The sequence below is a fragment of the Tenrec ecaudatus genome, chromosome 13 (genome assembly GCF_050624435.1).
Source record: "Tenrec ecaudatus isolate mTenEca1 chromosome 13, mTenEca1.hap1, whole genome shotgun sequence".
Lineage (NCBI taxonomy): Eukaryota > Metazoa > Chordata > Mammalia > Afrosoricida > Tenrecidae > Tenrec > Tenrec ecaudatus.
Genome location: NC_134542.1, coordinates 68,765,555 through 68,787,817, shown reverse-complemented (window position 1 = coordinate 68,787,817; position 22,263 = coordinate 68,765,555). Strand labels below are relative to the sequence as shown.

Below are 22,263 nucleotides of genomic sequence, written 5' to 3'. Positions count from 1 at the left end.
CTCGATAATTTATAAATTATTATTTTGTCATATCTTACACTGTCCGACGTCTCCCTTCACCCACTTTTCTGTTGTTTGTCCCCCAGGGAGGGGGTTATATGTAGATCCATGTGATTGGTTCCCCCTTTCTACCCTCCCCTCCTGGTATCGCCAGTCTTACCACTGCTCCTGAGGGGTTCTTGTCTTGGAGTCCTTGTTTCAGTGTACATGCTCTGTTCTAGCTGCATTTGTAAGGAAGAATTCAGATCATGATAGTGGGGGTGGGGTGGGGGAAGGAAGCATTAAAGAACTAGAGGAAAGTTAAATGTTTTGTCATTGCTACACTGCACCCTGACTGGCTCGTCTTCTCCCCGCGACCCTTTTGTAAGGGGATGTTGCCGACAGATGGTCTTTGGGTCCCCACTCCTCACTCCCCCTCATTCACAATGATAAGATTTTTTTGTTCTTTGATGCCTGATGCCTGATCCCATGGACACCTCATGATCACACAGGCTGGTGTGCTTCTTCCATCTGGGCTTTGTTGCTTCTGAGCTAGAGGGCCACTTGTTTATCTTCAAGCTTTTATGACCCCAGATGCTCTATCTTTTGATAGTTGGGCACCTGCAGTTTTCTTCACCACATTTACTTATGCACCAGCTTTGTCTTTAGCGATTGTGTCGGGAAGGCGAGCATCATGGAATGCCAGTTTAATAGAACAAAGTGTTTTGCATTGAGGTAGTACTTGAGTGGAGGCCCAATGTCCACCTGCGACCTGAATACTAAACCTATAAATATATGCACATAGATCTATTTCCCCATCATCATATACAAATATATGTACATGCCTGTATTTAGACCTCTATAAATGTCTTTTGTATCCTAGTTCTTTCTTCTATTTCCTTTTACTTTACTCTTTCTCCACTTCATTTGGGTTTCAGTAATTCCTCTCAGTTATATTGCCCTTGATCAAGCCCTACTAGGCCTCCTACATCCTCTTTGCCATCGATTTTAGATCACTTGTTGTTCCCTTGTCCCTGGGTTTGTTAAGCCACTTCCTTTCCCCTCATATCCCCCCTCCCATGTCTCCCTGGAACCACCTCTCATTGTTTTCCCCTCCTGATTGTTAATCCTACTTATTTTATCTAGGTAGACCTGCAGAGATAATAATAGGTACAACAAACAAGACAGAGCAAAACAAAGCAACAAAAGAAAACAAAACAATAACAACAACAAAAAACTAACTACAAAAAAGGAAAAGGCTGTAAATAGTTCAAGGTCACTTAGTTGCCCTTTAGGAGTGGTTTCCAGTCGAGTCTGATGGGGTGCCACGCCCTGACCCCAAACTCTATTTTTGGTATTTCCTCTGTTCCCCTTGCGGTTCTGTTGCACGCCCTTAGTGTCCCCCTTAGGGTTTGCCTTCATGTGGTGGGGTCAGATCGGGTGCAATTCCCACAGTGTCTCCAGTGTTGTCCCCCGTAGGGCTATGGGTCAGTCATTTTCACATTTTAATTGATATATTTAAATAGTTTAATAATATCTTCATGAAAATGTACCTGACAGGAAAAATGTTTTTCCCCCGATAGAAAAGGAGACAGTAGTGTAATTTTATAAGCATTTAAAATCATTAATCTAAAAATGGTCATTCACTAAGTTATAAAACATTTATTAAAATGTCAACTCACATCCATTCAAATTGCTTTGACTTTAAAAATATTCACTTATATTATGTAAGTAAAACACAATTCTTAAGTCCTAAGAAGACAGCCTTTGGAGCACTCTCAGAGGATTTGAGTACTTCATTTTATTACGTTTTCTGAATATACTGTGTTACTTGTGCTGTTTGTGTGTGTTAAAATGTGCTGTTGCTGGAAAGTGTTTTACCTGATTTTTATTGAGAAAATCTGTCAGCAAGGTTTATATCTGCTTTAATTTTTTGTCAGGTATGAATTTGAACAAGCGAGAGCTAAATGAGCATGTGGAGTTTGAATCTCAGACCTACTATGCTGCCTTTGCTGCTGAACTTGAAGCCTGTGCACAGCCCATGTGGGGCCTCTTATCACATTGTAAAGTTCGGGTATGGCGAACATGTTTGTGCCAAAATCTGTGTTTGCTTTTAAATAATTTCTAAGAAAATTATTTTGTGAAAATGTTGGTTCACTTATGTCTATACTAATGTGTAATGTTTAATTTTGTTTACAGGTGAGTTTAGCTCTATGAAATTTGGCCTGAGACAGTAATTACTATTAGCCATATTGGAATTCATTAATATTGTTAGTTCATTCCACCCTGCCCCTATTTTAGAGTCTTTGGAACATTCATCTTTATTGTTTCATTTTACTCATTGCCAACTGTTTAATGTTTCTTGTCTTTGAAGAGGTGACCAAAAACCTGAATTAAGTTTACACTTTTGAGATTCTAAGTACAAAATTAGTGCATCTCTCGCACGATTCTAGTTATTTATAAAGAGTGCCGGAGCAATAGCATACGTCTTTTACATATGATAACCCAATTAGCTAAAAAATGCCCATTGTAATTGCATGTGTATGAGAGTAAGTACAAAAATAGTGCTACCAAACCCCAGAAACCTTGAAGCAAAACTATCTTAATATGCAGCTGTCCTTTCTTGACATATCCTCTGTCTAGGTCTATGTACTTATGTACGTGGGGTTTTCCAACTCGACCCTTCTCTGAAGCAGTCTATCAAACCAGCAGTTTTGTTATCCTTGAGGATCTCAAATTAATTGTGTTCCCTTGAAATGTTCTTTGAGTTTTGGGAACGAAAAGAGTCTGAAGGGGCAAGACCAGGGTGGCAGGGTGGGCAGGATAAGTTTTCCCAAAGACATTTTTGCAGGACAGCTATTGGTGCCCTTGGAGCTTAAACAGCTGCATGGCGTGACAGAAAAATAGTTCCTCGGGCAACTGTGCTAGCCTTTTTCTTACCATTGAGTTTTCAGTTTTCTTCCAACTCCTAAATCCCGTATCTTTTTAGAAAATCTACCAAGATTATCCCTCTAGAGTGCGCACCCCCTTCTCCCCCACAACAACAACAACATCACTGTAACCTTCTGCGCTAACCTCTCTGGAGGTCTAGAATTTCTGGCCCAGCTTATTGCTTCAGAAGCCACTGTTTTGGTTTGACCATATTTTAAAGACACAGACACGTTGTAATACAGAGGAAACTTGTCTGCAACCGTATGCTGATTGCAGAAACACACCTTGAGTGCTTGAACGGAATAACCCATACACATATGCACTGGGACCGTAGCAACAATAATACCTTTTGACTTTCTTTCATATTTTATGTGTTGCTAATGTTCCAGAGGCGCCCTGGTGGCATAGTTGTTATGAGATGGGTTGCTAACTGCAAGGTTAGAAGTTTGAAGCCACCAGCTGCTCCTTGGGAGGAAGACAGCTTTCTACTTCTGTCCTGTAAAGAGCTACAGTCTCAGAAACTCACAGGGGCAGTTCTACCCTGTCCTATAGGGTCAATTTGAGTCAGCATCAACCTGATTGCACAGAGATTATGGTACCATGATTAAATGCTCCACTGCTAACCAAAAGGTCAGTGGTTTGAACCCACCAGTTCCTTCATCTGAAACCCGCTTCTCTGAAAATGTACTTCCTTGGAAAGCCTATGAAACATCTTACTTTATGCTCTAGGGCCATTGTGAGTTAGACTCAATTAAGTGATAATGGGTTTTTATATTAATATGTAATTTATTTTGCAGAAACTTGGTCAATCCAGAGAAGTAGAAAACTTGGTTCCTATTAAGCGGAAGACTAAGCTTTTGTTAGATGCATTCTGTGATGCCTGCTTAGCCTGTATCGTGTATCAAACATGATTTTGAAGGCTTGCGCTCTAGTGTCAGTTCTCTCTTCTTTGGGGTGTAGTCAGTCAAGTAATTTAAAACTCTGGACTTGTGGATTCATCTCTTTTACCCTGTTAGGAACAAAATGGAAAACCTGCTCTTCCCCTCAGGTTATTAAGAGGCTTGTTTTCCTGTACCTTTTAAATGTATGTATTCTTTTAAGCATATTTGTATTTCCCCCATCATTTCAACTCTTCTCTACATGCAGATAACTCACAAATTATACTCTAGTTCAGATTCAAAATCCTGACAACTCTGGTTATTCATGTGGATAACCTTATTAGTACATGAATTTTTACGAATGCTTGACTAACTTTGAAAAAGAATTTTTGGAAGATACTTCATATCCTTTTTTGTTCTGTATTTCAAAAATGATTGACTCAAGATCTTCATGCTACACCCTCCACCAATCCTCCCTTATTAATATAACAAAGATTACCCATTCCACAGTGGGACTTTAACTACAGGCATAGAGATTGGCAGGGAGATTTAATCCATAAATAACACTGCAAGAGAAAATAATGAATTTAAGAATGGATTAGATTTGAAGATCAGAGAAGGCCTTCCTGAAGCAGGGCTATGAAGGAGCCAGTTATTGAAGAATGAAAGAGGCAGTAGTGGTGGTGGGGGGGGAAGAAGGATGTAATAATAGTTCAGCTTCAGAACAAAAGTGGGTGCCACATTGAAGGAATGTATGATAGAATTAGTAGAACAAAATAGAGTTGGGAAATAGACTTTGGTCAGAGTATGCAGCTCCTTTTAGCTCTGTCTCCATCAGCACTCCCTACTTTTTAACTGGGTCCTTCCGTTCATTCATTGAGTAAGTTAACAGGTGATAATTCAGGTGAGACATGCTCAGGATGCAGTTGTTCAGTTAGGACAGTTTGTTCCCTGCCATGCCTCTCACTGGCTCTTGGCCTCTTTGCCTGACCCCTGTCCTGCTCAGGCAGTGTTATGTCTAAGCTCTTTTAGGACTGCGAATAAATGCCTAAAGCACTTCCACTGCATTGTGACTCTCTACCTGAAGACACTCACTACAGTCCCCCCAGTTAAGTTTCCAGAGGCAATCCACTCTCCAAGCCAGCCTCCTGCCCAGAAGCACTCAGCTTGATTTGCTCTGTGGGTTGGGAAGTCCCCTGCTCTGTCTCATGCTCTCAGTTCTGTTTCTGCTGCTCCTCTGTCACTCCTCTGGTGGCCCAGCTGTCTCCTGGCCCGAGGAGGCTTACTGCTTCTGGATTTTCTACTTCTTCCCTCTTGCTGGAAGTGAGATACTCCCTAACGCCTCTGAGATGGCCGATTTTATAGCCCGCAGTGTGACAATCCCAATTTACCCTGCAAGCAGTCAACCACAGCTGAATCATTTAATCCAGTGTCTTTCCTTACCGTCTCTCTTCGAGCCATCAGAAACAAAACATCATTTTGTGATAATAACAAAGGCTATGGCTAGAAGAGCCTTATTAAAGAATTCACTGCATGGCGTTCAGGTTAAGCAGTTCTGGATTCTTTTAAGGAGAAGTCAGTGAAGATTTCCAAGTAGAGATGTGATAAGATTTGCCCTTAACAGACCATTCCAGTTGCTGGCTGAGACTGTATTAGGGTTATAGAGCAGCAAGATTAGAAGCAATCAACCCACTATGACGCTATGATAATAATACAGAATCATGAGATTCAGATAGCATATATCCAATGTGTATTCAGTGTATATTTTGGTTATGAAGATGTATTTTAGAGGTGGAACTAAACAGGCTTTGTGTTGGATTTTATGTTATTTGATGTGGTAGCAAGAAAGGTGTGGGTAACTGTATGGGGGGCATATTTACAGAAATAGAAAACACTAGTAGAAAAGCAGATTTCAGAACATTCAAGGGTAGTTTTGGATATGTTAACTATGAGGTTTCTGTGGACATCCTAGTGGAAATGATGAATAGGCAGTTGGGTTTAGATGAGCCTTATTCACAAAAGAGAAGTCTAGATCAAGGGCATAAGTTCCAGACCCTTTGGCACAAAAATGATTTTTAAAGATAGGCAGGTAAATAAAGTCTAAACACACAGAGAGAAGTCACCCCTGAAGAAAGAACTTTAACATTTGGAGATCAGGGAAGGGAGAGGAGAAAAACTAGAGGAACGTGGTGCTGCAGAAGCCAAAAATAGATTGTGATTCAAGAGGAAGGGCAGATTGACTGGAAAACAATATTCTAGGAAGATTATTCTGATAACTGTGTTTAGTAATGTGGATTCTGAGTTTGGGGTTATGTTTCTCTCTGTAGTAATAAGAACCCTCATGTCCTGGCAGTAGTTTCCTTCTCAGCTTAGAAGGCCAGGATTGCAAAGTGCTATGCTTTTCTTAGGAGTGCTGGTGGTACTCACTAGCTGCTCCTTGGGGGAAAGATGAGGAGTTCTGCTCTTGCACAGAGATACGGGTCATTTCTACCCTGCCCTGTGGGTTACTATGAATCAGAATTGGCTCGATGACAGTAAGTTGAGTTGTTGAGTTTTATTCTATTATTTTGGTGCATTACATTGATTTTTCATCCCCGAATGTCTTTTGTTCCAGAATGGGCTGACAAATTAACATTTTAAATATTTACTGGAAAAAAAGAGCCCAGCTTCATATCAAGTGCTTAAGGCACTTAGTGACCTACAGTAGCTTCTGCTTCAAGGCTTCTGGCCAAGGAGCTTGGCCAGTCAGAGGAGCTTTCTCACATGTAGAGCTACTGACTCTGGGACCGTCCAAGTCACTGCCTTACTGTGTCACCCATCTACTCCCCTACTGGAGGTGAGGGCAGCCAGCCAGATGGGAAGCCTCATTTCCACGTGCCGTTTTTTTGGCGGGGCCCTTGGATTAGATCATAATAGAGGAATCCTCCTTTCCCCTCCTCTAATTATTTCACGATCCATGGCTGAGGCTTTATAACCATCTGCTTTCATCCTTGGAGGTGGATTAGAAGGATGAATTAAGGACCATCTTAAAGTGAAATCCTGGTACCAGCTTGGCTCATAGCTTCCCATTGGCCAAATGCAGGCACTTAATAAGGCTCTTTGCTGACCAAAAGGTTTGTGTGACCCACAGAGGATTTATAATAGTTATTGGGTCTCTTAAAGTGGAGCCTTACTTAAAGCACATCAGTTGATTTCAGATTGGACAGGTTTCAGGGATATATGGAATATCGCAATTATCAGAGGTTGGCATAGGTTAGTACAACTAGTCTGTGAAGGGAAGTGTTTTAAAACTGACAATATAGAAGCAACCTTGAAAATGTATGTGTTTTATCATCATGTGTATGTGAATAACCTTTTCTAAATATGCACAAAATATATAATTTATATATGACATTTAATCTGAAGTTGAAAATACATGTTTATATATTTTAAAATTTATATAACTTATTATTCTAGGAAACTCAAGAATATACCCGAAATGTTGTTAGATATTGCCTTGAAGCTCTTCAAGACTGGTTTGATGCTATTAACTTTGTAGATGAGGTATGTTTATTTTTTGATACATGTACAAGTGTTCAAGAAAAAAGTGTTAGATCTAATTTAACCCTAGAATTAATTATGGGAAAGGGAAAGAAATGGGAGCATACAAAAAAGGAAAAGTAGAGAGGAGAGACTAGTTTCCATAGCACAATGATCATATAGTCTTCCTCGGAGGGGTGTCTCTTCTTGTGTTCTGTTAATAAATGGGCATATGCATGTTTTAAGGAGGCCTTAAACCAAGTTCTGATTTTAAGAAAGTATAAGAAAAAAAATCAGAGTGAAAGAATTGTTTGACCCTTTCAAAGCCTCTTGAAAACGTTTTTGACATGTGGATTTTGTTTGTTTATTCCAGCCAGCACCTAACCAAGTCACTTTCCATCTGCCACTCCATCGTTACTATGCCATGTTTTTGAGTAAGGTTAGTCATGAAACAAGCGGCGTCTCCTGTCACTGACTCCCCCCACTCCCAGTCAGCATACATTTTATTCTGAAGATTGGAAAATAAATATTGAATAAGTAACAGGTTTTTCCATCATTTTTAGGCTGTGAAATGCCAAGAACTAGATTTGGATTCTGTTTTACCAGATCAGGAAATGCTAATGAAGCTCATGATTCACCCACTTCAAATTCAAGTATGTATTCTGACTTTTAAATAGTTTGAATTATATTTCTTGATTAAATGGTCTGTTTAAGTATTAGGTTTTCATTTGTTGTTGTTGTTGTTGTTGTTGCAAGGGGCACGTAGAGTTAATTGTAAGCGCTAATGATTCCTGAAAGGATTCAGTGAAAATGGTGGTAGTCAGGAATCGGGATGAAAAGTTCACTCACATGTAAAGGGTAAAAGCTCTTTCTAAACCACAATGATCCCCTCTGTCGTTAAGAGTGTGTGTTTGATCGACCTATTGAGAGCTGTAGCGTAAGGGGGATTGAATTTCTGTGTTGGGGTAATTCTTCATTTATTAAAAACATTTTTATCTGAAAATGAATAGCATTGTTGGTAGAACAAGTAGGTTTGTTGACAGAATTTGAGGCTAATACTATGGTTATGTCTGGTGATGAAATATTTTAAACGATTATTTTGTAGAATGATTTTATGAAATTGAATTTACATGGTCTGTGTTTTCTCTGATTGCCTTCATTTTTCTTTCACCAGGCGAGTCTTGCTGAAATCCACAGCAACATGTGGGTCAGAAATGGTCTGCAGATCAAAGGGCAAGCCATGACCTATGTGCAGTCACACTTCTGTAATTCTATGATTGATCCCGACATTTTCTTGTTACAGGTAAGCCAGCTTGGTAACCCGATGTTAGACTTGAGAATCAATGTGGAATATTGAGAAATAGCGGTTCTTTTCTTTGTCTTTTAAAGGTCTGTGCTTCTAGACTTGACCCAGATTATTTTATTTCATCTGTCTTTGAAAGGTAATAGCATCCTCTTACTGAAACAGATATTATGAGCTGCTTGTAATCGAAGTTTATTTTAACCTTTAAACTTTGTCTCAACTGTTTCTTGCAGATTTAAGGTAGTGGATTTGCTGACAATGGCCTCGCAACACCAAAATACAGTACTTGATGCGGAGCACGAGCGGTCCATGCTGGAGGGCGCGCTCACATTCCTCGTGATTCTCTTGAGCCTGCGTTTGCATTTGGGTAATAACTACTACCACCAAGGATTATCAGCTGTTTGCTATCTTCCTGTCTTCCACCCAGTGGTATTAGCTGACTTGGGAAGGAGGAAAGATGTTCAATAGTTAGGCACACTTTCAAGCTCTTGATATTGGGTAATGGATACACCTCTTAGGATATACTTTTTAAAAATCCCATAAACTGCAGCTGCATTGAGACATTGAATTACTCGCTCTTTTATTTTAGAGCTTTCATTGTGACAATATATACAAATATTTAACAAATAGTGTGCCATTCTAAGTGTGCATTCATTGACAATAATTATACCCCCATGTTTTACTACCATCATCACTATCCATTTCCCGAACATTTTCATCACCCAAACCAAAAGTCAGCATCCTTTATGCCACAACTCCCAATCCCTTCTCTCCACAGCCCTGAACTGCCACCTCCAAACAACGGCCTCTCTGTATTTGCCTCTTCTCTAGATATTTCATGTACATGGGATCATGCGATAGTTACCTTTTTGTGTCTGACTTCTGTTTTTTAGTTTCATTTATGTTGTAGCATGTATCAGCACTGTATTTCTCTTTATGGCTGAATAATACTCTATTGTATGTACATACCACAGTGTATTTTTCGATCTGTTGGTGGACACGTGAGTGATTTTTACTTTCTGGCTGTTGTGACTAGTTCTGCAATGGACGTTGATGTATATGTTTGAGCCCCTGCTTTCAAGTCTCTTGGATTCTTGGGTTATAGGGTCCTTTACGTTTTGAAGCACTTCCTATTATTAAGCCAGCTTAATAAAGTGTATGGTAAGTTTTATTTCTTGATAATTTGTCAATTATAAATTATTAATTCTACTTTTGATTGTTTCAGGAATGTCTGATGATGAGATTCTCAGGGCAGAGATGGTGGCCCAATTGTGTATGAATGACAGGACTCACAGTTCTTTGTTGGACCTCATATCCTTTTAAAAGTTTAATTTTCTGTTACCTGTGGGCCCTTTTATAACATGTGCTTTCTATGGATTGGAGATGAAACATCTTATCCCACTCAGGTTGAAAAATAACATTCCAAAAAACAATCAATCAAACCAAACAAAAAGTCTACTTATCTGCTCATTTGCGTGTTCAGGGTTGGTCACAAGTACTTCTCCTTCCACTGACGACACTTCTTTGAGGAACTGTGAATTAGACCTCAGGGCTGAGGCTCTGCTTACTTTACCTGTGTAGGGTGCAATTCATAGCCAGGGTCTTATGGTAGAATTCAGTATTCAACCAAGAAGTCTTTAAAGGGAGGTCATGCTGTTGACAAAGTCTGAACACGTGTGACATTTTGTACAGTGAGACGTGTGAGACCCAGACTCGGTGAGCCTACTCTGCTTTTCTGGGTCTTTGAACAGGATGCGTTCTTAGGACTTCACTGTCGCATGTTTTAGTGCAAAAGTTTTAAGTTTTTACTCTGGCAGATTCGAGATTTTGCAAAATTTGCTGTACAGGACTGAGCTTATAATAGATACATTATTATTACTATTTTAGTGAATATATAATTTTAGGCAAATATTGACAAGTTATTTTATAATGAAATTATTTGACTGAACTTCTTAGGAATGTGTTTTGAAGAATTGGCTAAATAACTCATGTCGAGATGCCGGTTTGATAACCTGGAAAATTTTTATAAGCAGTATCACTTAGATATTATTTAATGATTTATCCAACCCATATCAGGTTCTGTTAAAAACACATTCCTTGTAACTTTTGCTTTACTTAGCATCTTTGTATTTTGTCTTATTAGGAAAATAATTTTTATTCCTAAAAATCATGGCAAATTTTTAGTATACCTTTTCTGATTTTTATGAAGAAACACTATTTGTAAAATGATGAAAGTAGATATAATTTTTTCTTTTATGATTTGTTGACATGTTTTAGGGGAAAATATCCCAGGGAACTACTTCAGCACACAATTTAATCGTCTTCTAGATTTAAAATATTATACCACTGTCACCACAAAAATACATCATTCAGCGTTATCCAACCCTTGTAGTGCTCTCTAGTGGCGAATAGCATGCCTTGCATCAAGTTACTATTTGTCACAAAAAGCAATCAGAAAACTAGAGTGTCTTGATTAGGTAATGAAACTGGGTTTTAATCACTAATATTTTTTTCTTGACACAAGCCTCATATTCCAGAGAATCCAAATCCTAAAAGTGGCATTATTCCAGGCAGTTATAGCTTTGAGTCAGTTTTATCAGCTGTTGCTGATTTTAAGGCTCCTGTGTTTGAACCTGGAGGCTCTATGCAGCAAGGCATGTATACTCCCAAAGGTACGTCTAGAGCATAACTAAATCCTCTCTAATGCCAGTTTCCAAATGATGAGTTCTTATATGGTGTTTGAAGAAAATGTTTTGCCTCTTGGGACAAACATGAGAATTTTGAAATTCATTCATCTTTGGTTTTCTCTTCTTAACTTTCTTATGAATGTATGTCTTTTATAATAAATAGTGATAATTGCTTTCATTTATTTTAAAATTTTTGGTTGTGTTATAACAAGACTTCTTAACTCTTAATTATGAAAGAATCATCATATGTCCTATTAAAGGAAAAGCACGGTATGTAGATGAGCTATGTGTCGGATGAGGATTCTCTCTGTCCTGCTTCCTTTGAATGGTTGAACCAAGCCTTACGTTATAGGGAACTAAATGTTTAAGTTAATCTATTATGTAAAACTGATTAGTGGTGGACCTGGCATTTCATCGGATTGTTTTGCCATCCCCTTGCTAATAAAGTGGCTCCTGTTATGTTGTTGTGAGGTGGCTTCCAGTCCATATTGACTCACAATCACCCCATGTGACAGAGTGGAGCTGCCTATTGGGGTTTTCTAGGTGGTAACCCATGTAGGCCTTTATGGAATTATGGTGTTGGCGAAGAATATTAAAAGGACCATGGGCTGCCAAAAGAACAAGCAGATCTGTGGAAGAAGTACAGTCAGAATGCTCCTTAGAGGCAAGGATGGCCAGAATTTGTCTCACGTGCTCTGGACATAGTATCAGGAGAGGCCATTTCCTGGAAAAGGACACCGTGTTTGTTAGAGAGACAGCAAAAAAAGAGAAAGGCTGAGGACCGGAAGGAGCCACTTGGTGGCTGTACCCACGGGCCCGCACATGCCAACTGTGAGGATGGTACCGCCCGGGCAGTGTTTGTTCTGTGGTGCACAGGGTCGCTGTGAGTCGCACTGACTTCACAGCACCCGCCAGCAGTCTTCTCCGGAGCAAGCACCTGGTCTTTCCTCGGCTGAGCCTCTGGATGGGTTTGAATGCACAACAACCTTTCTTTTAGCAGCCGCGTGCTTACCTCTGCCGCCAGGGCTCCTGCTCCTCTTCCGCCTCTGGAAATCCAGCTCTGCAGCCCATTGGACTAGTCAATTTAAGGTTTTGTTCCATGGCTAAGATTATCTGCTGGATAAAAACATTGGAATTTTAATGATATAAATTACCAGAACTTAAAGTAAGCATGCCAGAAAGTTGGAATTGTGGTGAGTGGATAGAAAGAATCCTAAGCGTATTTGCAGGTTCATAAATGTTAAGAATTCTGCTAGAGAGAATGACAAGGGACAAACTTCATCTTGAAAAGAGATCTTCAGAAGACGGTGCTTCTAACATTCTTATTCCCAGACTGTCTGGAGCAGTGGTTCTCAACCTTCCTAATGCCGCGACCCTTTCGTACAGTTCCTGAGGTTGTGGTGACTCCCCCCCCCCGCCCCAACCATCAAATTATTTTCTCTTCTACTTCATAACTATAATTTTACTATCATGAATCGGGCGACCCCTGCAAAAGGGTCGTTCGATCCCCAGAGGGGTTGCGACCCACAGGTTGAGAACCACTGGTCTAGCGCTTTTGCCAAATCTCTGTGCCATGTTTAGAGTTTCACACTTAGTATATTCTTAAATGAATTCATTTAAAAAAAACCCAAACCTTTAGGCATGCTTATTAGTAAGTACATGGGCTTTTTTGGGCAACTTAATATTTTTTTATTACACACTAATTTTTTTAATACAAGTCAAAAGATTTACATACTTAAAAGTATTTTGTGTACACATGGATAGCTTTTGCTAATGATAGAAAGGTAAGAACAACAGTTATGAATTTTAGCAAACAAAAATTTTAAAACAAAAATATTTGTGTAACTGAAATAAAAACATAGTATGAGATTATTAATTTTCAATCTAGTTTTCACCTTTGGTTACTTTTTAAGATTTCTCCCTCAGTGTTTTACTTTCTAGTTGGTGTTTTATGAAAACAAAACCAAAAACACAACCAGAAAACAATGAATTAAACTTAAGACGAAGCATTAGTGCACTACAAATCTCTTGTGTAGTAGTGGTGCTGAGGAATGAATTCGGGAGAATGTATTCAACCATAAGATTTTTGACTTAGATATGTAGTCATGGCATCAAGTCTACTGTTGTCTACCACACATTATTAAATGATTTCATTCTTTCATTTTAAAATGTACTTAATAAACGTAACAAGACATTGATTTCCTAGAGGTTGACCCTTTCTGTCTATGTTCTTGTGGATAATAGCTGAAGTGTGGGATCAGGAATTTGACCCCGTCATGGTCATCCTCCGAACAGTGTACCGGAGAGACGTGCAGTCTGCAATGGACAGATATACCGCATTGTAAGTCCAGTTGATTAGCCTAATAGTGAACATTGTGTATTTATAGAGAAATTATCCAATTATAACAGAAGTGTGATTTATGGATGGGCTTCGAAAAGTCTGTGGACAGAAAGTAAATGTTTAGAAAATGATGATGGCAGCATATGTACAAATATGCCTGATCCAATTTATGTATGGGATGTTATAAGAACTGTAAGAGCCCCCAATAAAATTATTTTTAGAAAAAAGTTTGTGGGCAAATGGAATGAAAAGATAATAGAATTTAAAAAAAGATAAAATTAAAGGTATATGGTTTAGAGTATTACCCTCAAGTCTTTAGAATATATTATCTTTAGCCTTGTTGAGATTTGTGATTTGATGTTGACCTGATAATAAATAAATTTTATAAAGCATCATCATTAAATATTACAAATGTACTTTTGCGGTTTGCCTAATTGAATTAAAAGCTTGGCTTTGTGTTGTTCTACTTTTAAACCAGTAGAGGAGGCACGAGTGAAGCTAATGGAGTGGTCATGCAGGGACTGCGCTGGGTGTCTGTGTGCATAAAGGGTGACAGAAGTGCTGTCCTCTTGGAACTGGCAAATCATCAAAGTAAAATGGGTTTTATTTGTAAAAATTTAACAGTATGAAATGCTGCCGACTATAGAAAATAACAGTTTTGAAGGATTATTTTTAATGAAGAATTCAGCTTTGTATGTTATTATAGTTGTGGACTTTTGATATAGGCACTTTAAAAAGGCTAGACCTTTTACTTCAGTTTTTCTAAAGCTTACATAGGTTAAACATTTATAGTAATTTTAAAATGATATAAATATGTTTGCTGTAGTAAATTTGATCTTGAGAAAACATTAAAATGAAAGTATAAATATTATATATAATTGCAATTTCACTTTCACCCAAACTTTGCAGTGTTAGGTGTAGATGTTGGATATAAGTTACATTGTAAATGTTTTAGGAAAACATGTAGTGTGGAATGTTAGCAACTCCCTTCCCTTAATTCAGAAACAAAAACAAATCCTAAGCATGCTCAGTTGCCACTATCTCTCTGTCTTTGCCAGACCCTTGGGAGATCTCTACGCGGGGGTTCTCCCAGTCGGGCTATTGTAGCAATTTTGTTATGCGTTTGCCGCGGTTTTGTAACTATTTCTTTTTTGGAGGCTCGTAGTGGACTCTGGGATCCTGAGGGTTGATGCTTTTGTCTCTATATCTCTTGTACATCTTTAGGACCTGACATAGTACAGACACAGAGACATTCAATGAATATATGCTGAATGAATAAACTTGAAAAACTCACACTAACAACTGAAAAAATGAAGAGACCAAGGAAGCATTTTCATGGGAAACCTAATAAGAGCTTCCTAAATACCACTGCACTAATACATGGCTCTCATTTTGGGGGCTAAGGAAAAGGTCAAGTTTGTCGTTTTGAGTATATGGAGAGTTAAATATATAATGAATTTTAGCATGGTGTTTTATTCTGTACTTAATAGAAAATTTGAGTGGATTAGGCTAACCTCATTAAATAATACTCACAGTGTAAAAGAGGAAATGGCATTTAACAACGCGCATTCACACAATAGCACAGATTCACTCAGTCAAGCATAGTATAAAGAAAAACAGAATTGTGTCTTTCATATTTCTCTTGTCAGGTTTTTGTAATTTCTTTTTTTAATATACTTTATTTCAACAGTTTTATTGGCAAAGTAATTTACATATCATGTAATTCAGTAGTCCAGCATTCAGTCATCTCAAGGAGAATTGTACAGTCGCCCCCACTTCAATTTTAGAGCATTTCCCACCTTACTGTTGAATCGCCGTTAAGATGAGTCATGCCGTCCCAGTCTGTTCCAGTGCCCCCTCCCCACGCCCGGCTTCCTTATTGGTAATTTAGCTTTCTTTTGGGGAATGTAGTACACAGCAGACTATGCTCCAACTCTGTTTTCTCCCGGAGGTTTGTATGCGTTGATTGTTATCCACTGATCACATAGCGTGAGGGCCGCAGCCATTCGTGCACTCCTGTTCTGAGTCATCTCCGATGAACAAAACTCAGTGTCCTCTTGAGTTCCTTATCTAGTCTTTCTGTTGCGGTGGTCCCTTGTATACCCTATATATATCTTAAACACAAACATACCTTACCATAGATCTTAAAAGAACATAATGTTCAGGGCAGACACTCTTTTCTCCAAAAACTCTCCCTGCCCTTGAGTTGGTTACAACTTATAGTGATCTTACAGGGAAAAATAGAACTGCCCCTTTGAGTGTTGGAGACTTTAAATCTTTCTGGGAGCAGGCAGCTTCATCTTTCTTCCGCAGAGCAGCTAGTAGTTTCAAACTGCTGACCTGCAGCTTACTAAGCTACTATTTAAGCCAAATTATTTTTGGGGGGTAATTTTTGTTTCCCAGGGGACATTTGGCATGGTCTGAAGTCCAAGTGAGAGGGGCTTGTGGCTTGCTACTGACATGAGGGGCTAGGTGTGTTACTAAATGTCCTACGATCAGCCATTTGCTTTATGTGATATGTAGAATCCTATGTTCCTTAAACTGGAAAAGGCCTTCAAGATCTTTTTAAATCAGTTTACTTCTTGAAAGGAAAACAGAAACAACCAACCACAAAACAACCCCAAAGTTAGACAAAACATCCATTCAGTGAGACGCTCTTTTACATACGAGGCCATTGCATCCAGCGGAGCTCAGTGCAATGGCCTAATGTGTTGGTGGTAGAGTTTAGGCTATTTCCAGAAGTGGTTTCCAGACAGTGAGTGTTTTAAATTCAAGTGGGAAATAAAATTTTAATGCCGTAATTTCTAACGCTCATGTTACGTTTCATTCCCAGTCTGAAGGTTAATGGCTACTGCCCCAAGATGGAAAGTTTAATGTATGAGCTTGTGTATATAACTTCACTCTTGTCTCATACTGCTCAATAATTAGGTGTCCATTTGAGTCATTTAAAACACTTCTGTCAAATAGCTTTTCATTTGCATTATTCCATTAATACTTTTGAAAAGAGCAGTCAGAATGATGTATTACCTGCTACCTTGAGCAAATATGCAACATCTGCTTTGGAATACTCGATTAATCTAAGTCCTGCGTGTTTAGGATCTAATGCTTCAAACAAACAAAGTAAAGCCCTTAAATTGCTTTTCTATGCTGAATAGGATAGCTGAAACATTTCATCCTAAGGGATTGGGATTGTGTTGAAGCATGTGTATGTGTAGCCACAGGGTGTTACATAGGGGCTGTAAACAAATAGCGCCAGCTGGCTTTTCTCATCACACCCCCCTACACGTACAAGTTGCTTTTTCTGGCCAAAGTTGTTAGGTGCCATTGAATTGGTTCGGACTCTTTGTGCCCCTCTATGTACAATAGGACAAAATGCTACCCTGCCCTGTGCCGTCCTCACGGCCTTCACTGTGTTCCGGTTCATTATTGCGGCCACTCTGTCAGTCTGCTTTGTTGAGGTTCTTCCTCTTTTTTTGCTGGCCCAGCAGTTTATCAAGCATGGTGTCCCTCACCAGGGATTGCCCTAAGTGCCTAAATTGAAGCCTTAGTATCCTTGCTTCAGAGAAACATGCAGGTGGCATGGGATTTGTTCATTCTCCTGACAGTCCGTAGTACAGTCAGCATTCTTCCTCAACACTGACCCAAAGGCGTCTTTCTCCAGTCTCCCTTCTTCCTTGTCCACATTTAAATGCGTAGGAGGAGATGGGACATTTGCCTTGGGTCAGGTGCCTCTAGTCCTCAACATGATATCTTTGCTCATAAACACTTTCAGGTATGAGTCCAACCCTATTTTTTCTCATGTGTGTTTCTCAAAGTTGGATTCAACTCGTCTGTTAAACTAACTGGGCCTCACACAGCTTTTCTTTTCATAACTTTAAATTATGGATTCATATTTATAGATTGTAGGTCTTAGAATATATTTTTTTAAGTTTCTTAGATTTTTCTCTTGAGAGTGTTTTCTAAATTGTATTTTTCTAAGAAATACTCTACTTTGTCCTAAGTACGTATTTAGCGATTTAATATCTCCCCTTTTATTTCTGTTGTTCATATGTCTTGCAGTTTCTTAGTCTTGATTAGTTTTATCAGAAGATTGCCTGTTGTATTACTTAATTAATTTATCTTTATTATGGGTTTGGTCAGGGGTTCACATTTCAGACTATCAACTGTTTACTCAACAGTTCAAATCACTCATCAGCCCCCACCCCATATCCTATCCCACCCCCCCATCCCTTGAGATCTCTTTTTCTCCTAATGGGCTTTTGTCTTCCTTTAAACTCAAGTCTGTACTAGTCAACTTTCTTGTTCATTGGTTTACCTCTTCACCCTTGCCAATCCTCCCATGGGAATATTGAAAGGCCGGTCTTTTTGGTAGCTCAGTCTTTGTTTGGGTATATATTCCTATAGTAGTGGTCTCATACAATATGTGTTCTTTTGTGGTTGACAATTTCACACTCAGTATAATGTTCTCCAGGTCTACCCATGTCATAAAATGCTTCCTGGTTTTATCTCTGCTTTTAGTGATGCATAATATCTGCTTTTAGTGATGCATATGTGTTTGGATCAGTTTCTTTATCCATCCTTCTACTGATGGACTTTTGGACTGTTTCCAACTTCTTGTTGTTGTTAATAGTACTGTAATGGGAGTGCATATGTTTACATTATGTCTCTTACTTATTTAGGGTATGTACCCAGCAGAGGTATTTCTGGAGGTATTGTATTACGATTGCCAGTTGTTTTAAGTAGTGCCATGGTTGTAAGTGTACTTTTGTTTAAGAACCAATTTATACAGTCCCAGGGTTACTACTAAGGAGTCCTAGTTGATTACAGGTTGGGTTGCAAACCCCAAAGTCAGCAGTTCAAATCTACTAGCCACTCTGTGTGAAAAAATTGAAGCTTTCTAATCACATAAAGACCTTCAGTTTCAGAAATTCACAAAAGCAGTTCTACTCTTTCTATAAGGTAGCTATGAATTGGAACAGACTTAATGGCAGTGAGTTGTTTGTTTGTTTGGTGGGGGAGCTACTACAGAGCAGACAGTTAGTCCTTTCCTTTTAATACTATGTAAACGTGGCCTCACTTTGAAAAAGTTAGACCAACCCTTATTCCAAAAAGTATTCTTCAAAGTCACCTTCACTTGTATGTATAGCTCTAAAATATTGCATTAAAGTACAAGTAAGAACCGTATGTACCTGTTCTAATGATTTTATATTTAATTTAAAGATATTTAAAGAATGGATTTTATTCATAACCCCGTAGGCTTATTTATTTTCCCTTCTTTAATTTTTTTCTTTAATTTTTCATTATCTTCTTTCAACTTAATTTGAGTTTTCTTTGTTCTGTTCCTTGAATGCTTAGTTTTTGATTAAAAATCTTTTAATATGGGTATATGAAGTTAATACTATAATTTCTTTGAGCAATTCTCTCAAATTTTGTCTTTGTGTTTTGAGTCTACAATTGTTTGCATGGAAGTTCACAGTTCTTATTTTCCTTGGAGTTCGTTCTTCTTCCAGTCCAGAAGAAACAGAAATGTTTTCTTTCTTTTTTTAATCATTTTATTGGGGACTTGTACAACTCTTATCACAATCCATCCAACCATCCATCCATCCATCCATCCATCCATTGTGTCAAGCACATTTGGACATTTGTTGCCATCATCAGTCTCAAAACATTTGCTTTCTACTTGTGCCCTTGGTATCAGCTCCTTATTTTTAACCCCTCTCTCCCCGCTCCCCCGTCTGTCATGAACCCTTGATAATTTCTAAATTATTATTTTGTCATATCGTACACTGTCCAGCCTCTCCCTTCACCTACTTTTCTGTTGTCCATCCCCCAGGGAGGAGGTAATATGTAGATCCTTGTAATTGGTTCCTCCTTTCACCCCACCCTCCCCCCAACCCCCCTCCCAGTATTGCCACTCTCAGCACTGGTCCCGAAGGGATTATTTGTCCTGGATTCCCTGTGTTTCCAGTTCCTATATGTACCAGTGTATCTCCTCTGGTCTAGCCCGATTTGTAAGGTAGAGTTGGGATCATGATAGTGGGGGGCGGGGGGGTGGAAGCAGAGGAAGCATTTAGGAACTAGAGGAAAGTTGTATGTTTCATCACTGCTACACTGCACTCTGACTGGCTCATCTCCCCACGACCCTTCTGTAAGGGGGTGTCCAGTTGCCTACAGATAGGTCTTGTGTCCCCAGTCTGTACTACTCCTCATTCACAATGATTTGATTTTTTTGTTCTTTGATGTCTGATACCTGATCCCATGGATACCTCATGATCACACAGACTAGTGTGCTTCTTCCATGTGGGCTTTGTTCCTTCCCTGCTAAGATGGCCACTTGTCCTTTAAGCCTTTAAGATCCTAGATGCTATATTTTTTGATAACCAGGCACCATCAGCTTTCTTCACCACTTTTACTTATGCACCCATTCGTGTTCAGCTTTCTTATCGGGAAGGTGAGCACACAATGAGAAGATTTTTTTGTTCTTTGATGCCTGATAACTGATCCCTTTGGCACCTCGTGACCACACAGGCTGGTGTGCTTCTTCCATGTGGGCTTTGTTGCTTCTGAGCTAGATAGCCGCTTGTTTACTTTCAAGTCTCTAAGATCCTAGATGCTATAGTTTTTGATAGCCGGGCTCCATCACTTTGCTTCACCACGCTTGCTTATGCAATCATAAGTGATCATGTCAGGAAGGTGAGCATCATGGAATGCCAGTTTAATAGAACACAATAGTCTTGCATTAAGGGATTACTTGAGTGGAGGCCCAATATCCATCTGCTACCTTAATATTAAACCTATAAATATATGCACATAGATCTATTTCCCCATCTTCATAGATAAATATACTTACATATGTACGTGCCTTTATGTAGACCTCTATAAATGCCCTTTGCCTCTTAGTTCTTTATTCTATTTCCTTTTACTTTTCTCTTCTCCCACTATCATGTTCAGCTTTCATTTGGGCTTCAGGAATTCCTCTCGGTTATATTACCCTTGATCAAGCCCTACTCCTTCTTACTACTGATTTGGATCACTTGTTTTTCCCTTGTCCCTGGGTTTGTTAACACCACTACCTTTCCCCCCACCTCCCCCTCTCCCATGTCTCCCCAGAACCATTGGTCCTGTTGTTTTCTCCAACAGATTGCTCATCCAGCCTATCTTACTTAGACCTGTGGAGATAGTAAAAAGACAGAGCAAAACAAAGCAACAAAAGAAAACATAACAACAGCAGCAAAACACCAATGATCAAAAAAAAAAAAAAAAGAAAGAAAAGCCTGTAGTTAGTTCAAGGACTGTTTGTTGGGCTTTAGGAGTGTTTTCTGGTCGAGTCTGATGGAGTGTCACGCCCTGGGCCCAAAAGTGTGTTTTTGATAATCCCTTGGGACTTCTTTGTTCCCCTTGCTGTTGTTCTGTTGCACGCCCTTAGTGTTTTGCCTCGGTGTGGTGGGGTCAGATTGGGCGCAATTCCCACACTGTGTCTCCAGGGTTGTCCCCTGTAGGGCTATGGGTCGTGTCTCATAGTGGGGCCGGCCATGCGTTCTTCTTTGTGGATTGGCTTCTCTGAGTGGGGATATCGTCCTCACAGCTTGGTGGGCCACTCTCTCTCCCTCCCCCTTCATTTGCTCCTGTGTGCTCTGATGAGACATGTCCCTCGCCCTGAGCTGCAGCTTCAGTGCTGTCCTCTGAAGTGAATTCTTATTGGGAGGGGCAGGTGTCCATGTAGTTGGGCTTAGAGATGACCCCTCAGACCTCTCCACTGGTTCCCCACTCCATGCTGGTATGTTGTATTCACATCTTGGAGCACTGGGTTGAAGTCTAGTCCCTCTTTCCCTGTAGAGATGTAAACAGTACCCTCCCCTTGGGTGGTTAGTGCCCTGTTTCCCTGCTACCCATTTCTTTTCTCCCCCACTCCCCCTCCTTTTTAGTTGGTTACCATAGGTATCCCTGGTTTTCATCTGGCCGCTGCCATACTACCTGGACCTCACCAGAAACAAATGTTTTCATATTTCTTCCCTGTGTTTTACTGAAGGTAAAGGTTTTCAGCCACGTGGGATCTCATTTCCACCTCTGAACCCTATGGGAGCCCAAGGACTTGAGATTTTTTTGCTCCAAAGCTTAAAAACCAGTGGTGTGTTTACTTGCTGTTAATTCCTTCTTGGCTTCTGGTCTTTGAGAATTTCTCCTTTTCTCCCCCTTTGTGAGTTCAGGTATGAATTTAAAAGAATGTATTTCATATTTCACCCAGCTTTTTAATTGTTGACACTGGGAGAATTTTTGAGGTTATCTGTTTTTTCTATGGTTGGAATCAGAATACAAGGGGAGAATTATTAGAATTTTTAAATGCACAGTTCTTTCTGTTTTTTTAGCTTAGCTCTGGGAATATTTTTATTCAGTAGGGAAAGAAGTAGTAATGTTCATTGTGAAGAGAACAGTTATTATTTGGTGCTTTTAAGCAATTAAAAGCAGCACAAGTAGTACTTGACTTATGACAGTGTCCTATTCTACCGACTCCATTGTAAATCCATTCTGGCATGAGTCTAATACCTCTTTTAAGAAACATTCATTATTAAACCCTTTTATTAATCATCATCTTTATAAATCTGGTTTTGTACATCTGTGAGTGAA

The 22,263-nt window shown here is 39.3% G+C and overlaps 1 protein-coding gene across 1 annotated transcript in view; it reads left to right on the top strand.

Moving 5' to 3' along the window:
• The window catches only part of UBR3 (ubiquitin protein ligase E3 component n-recognin 3), a 176,607-nt gene that overhangs the window by 73,251 nt on the left and 81,093 nt on the right, over positions 1-22,263 (top strand). The window contains exons 10-19 of the mRNA XM_075529394.1: positions 1,920-2,053; positions 7,245-7,331; positions 7,681-7,746; positions 7,871-7,960; positions 8,482-8,610; positions 8,697-8,749; positions 8,844-8,977; positions 9,836-9,923; positions 11,143-11,282; positions 13,542-13,638. Of these exons, the coding sequence (XP_075385509.1) occupies positions 1,920-2,053; positions 7,245-7,331; positions 7,681-7,746; positions 7,871-7,960; positions 8,482-8,610; positions 8,697-8,749; positions 8,844-8,977; positions 9,836-9,923; positions 11,143-11,282; positions 13,542-13,638 (1,018 nt within the window). The remainder of the gene's footprint in view (positions 1-1,919; positions 2,054-7,244; positions 7,332-7,680; positions 7,747-7,870; positions 7,961-8,481; positions 8,611-8,696; positions 8,750-8,843; positions 8,978-9,835; positions 9,924-11,142; positions 11,283-13,541; positions 13,639-22,263) is intronic.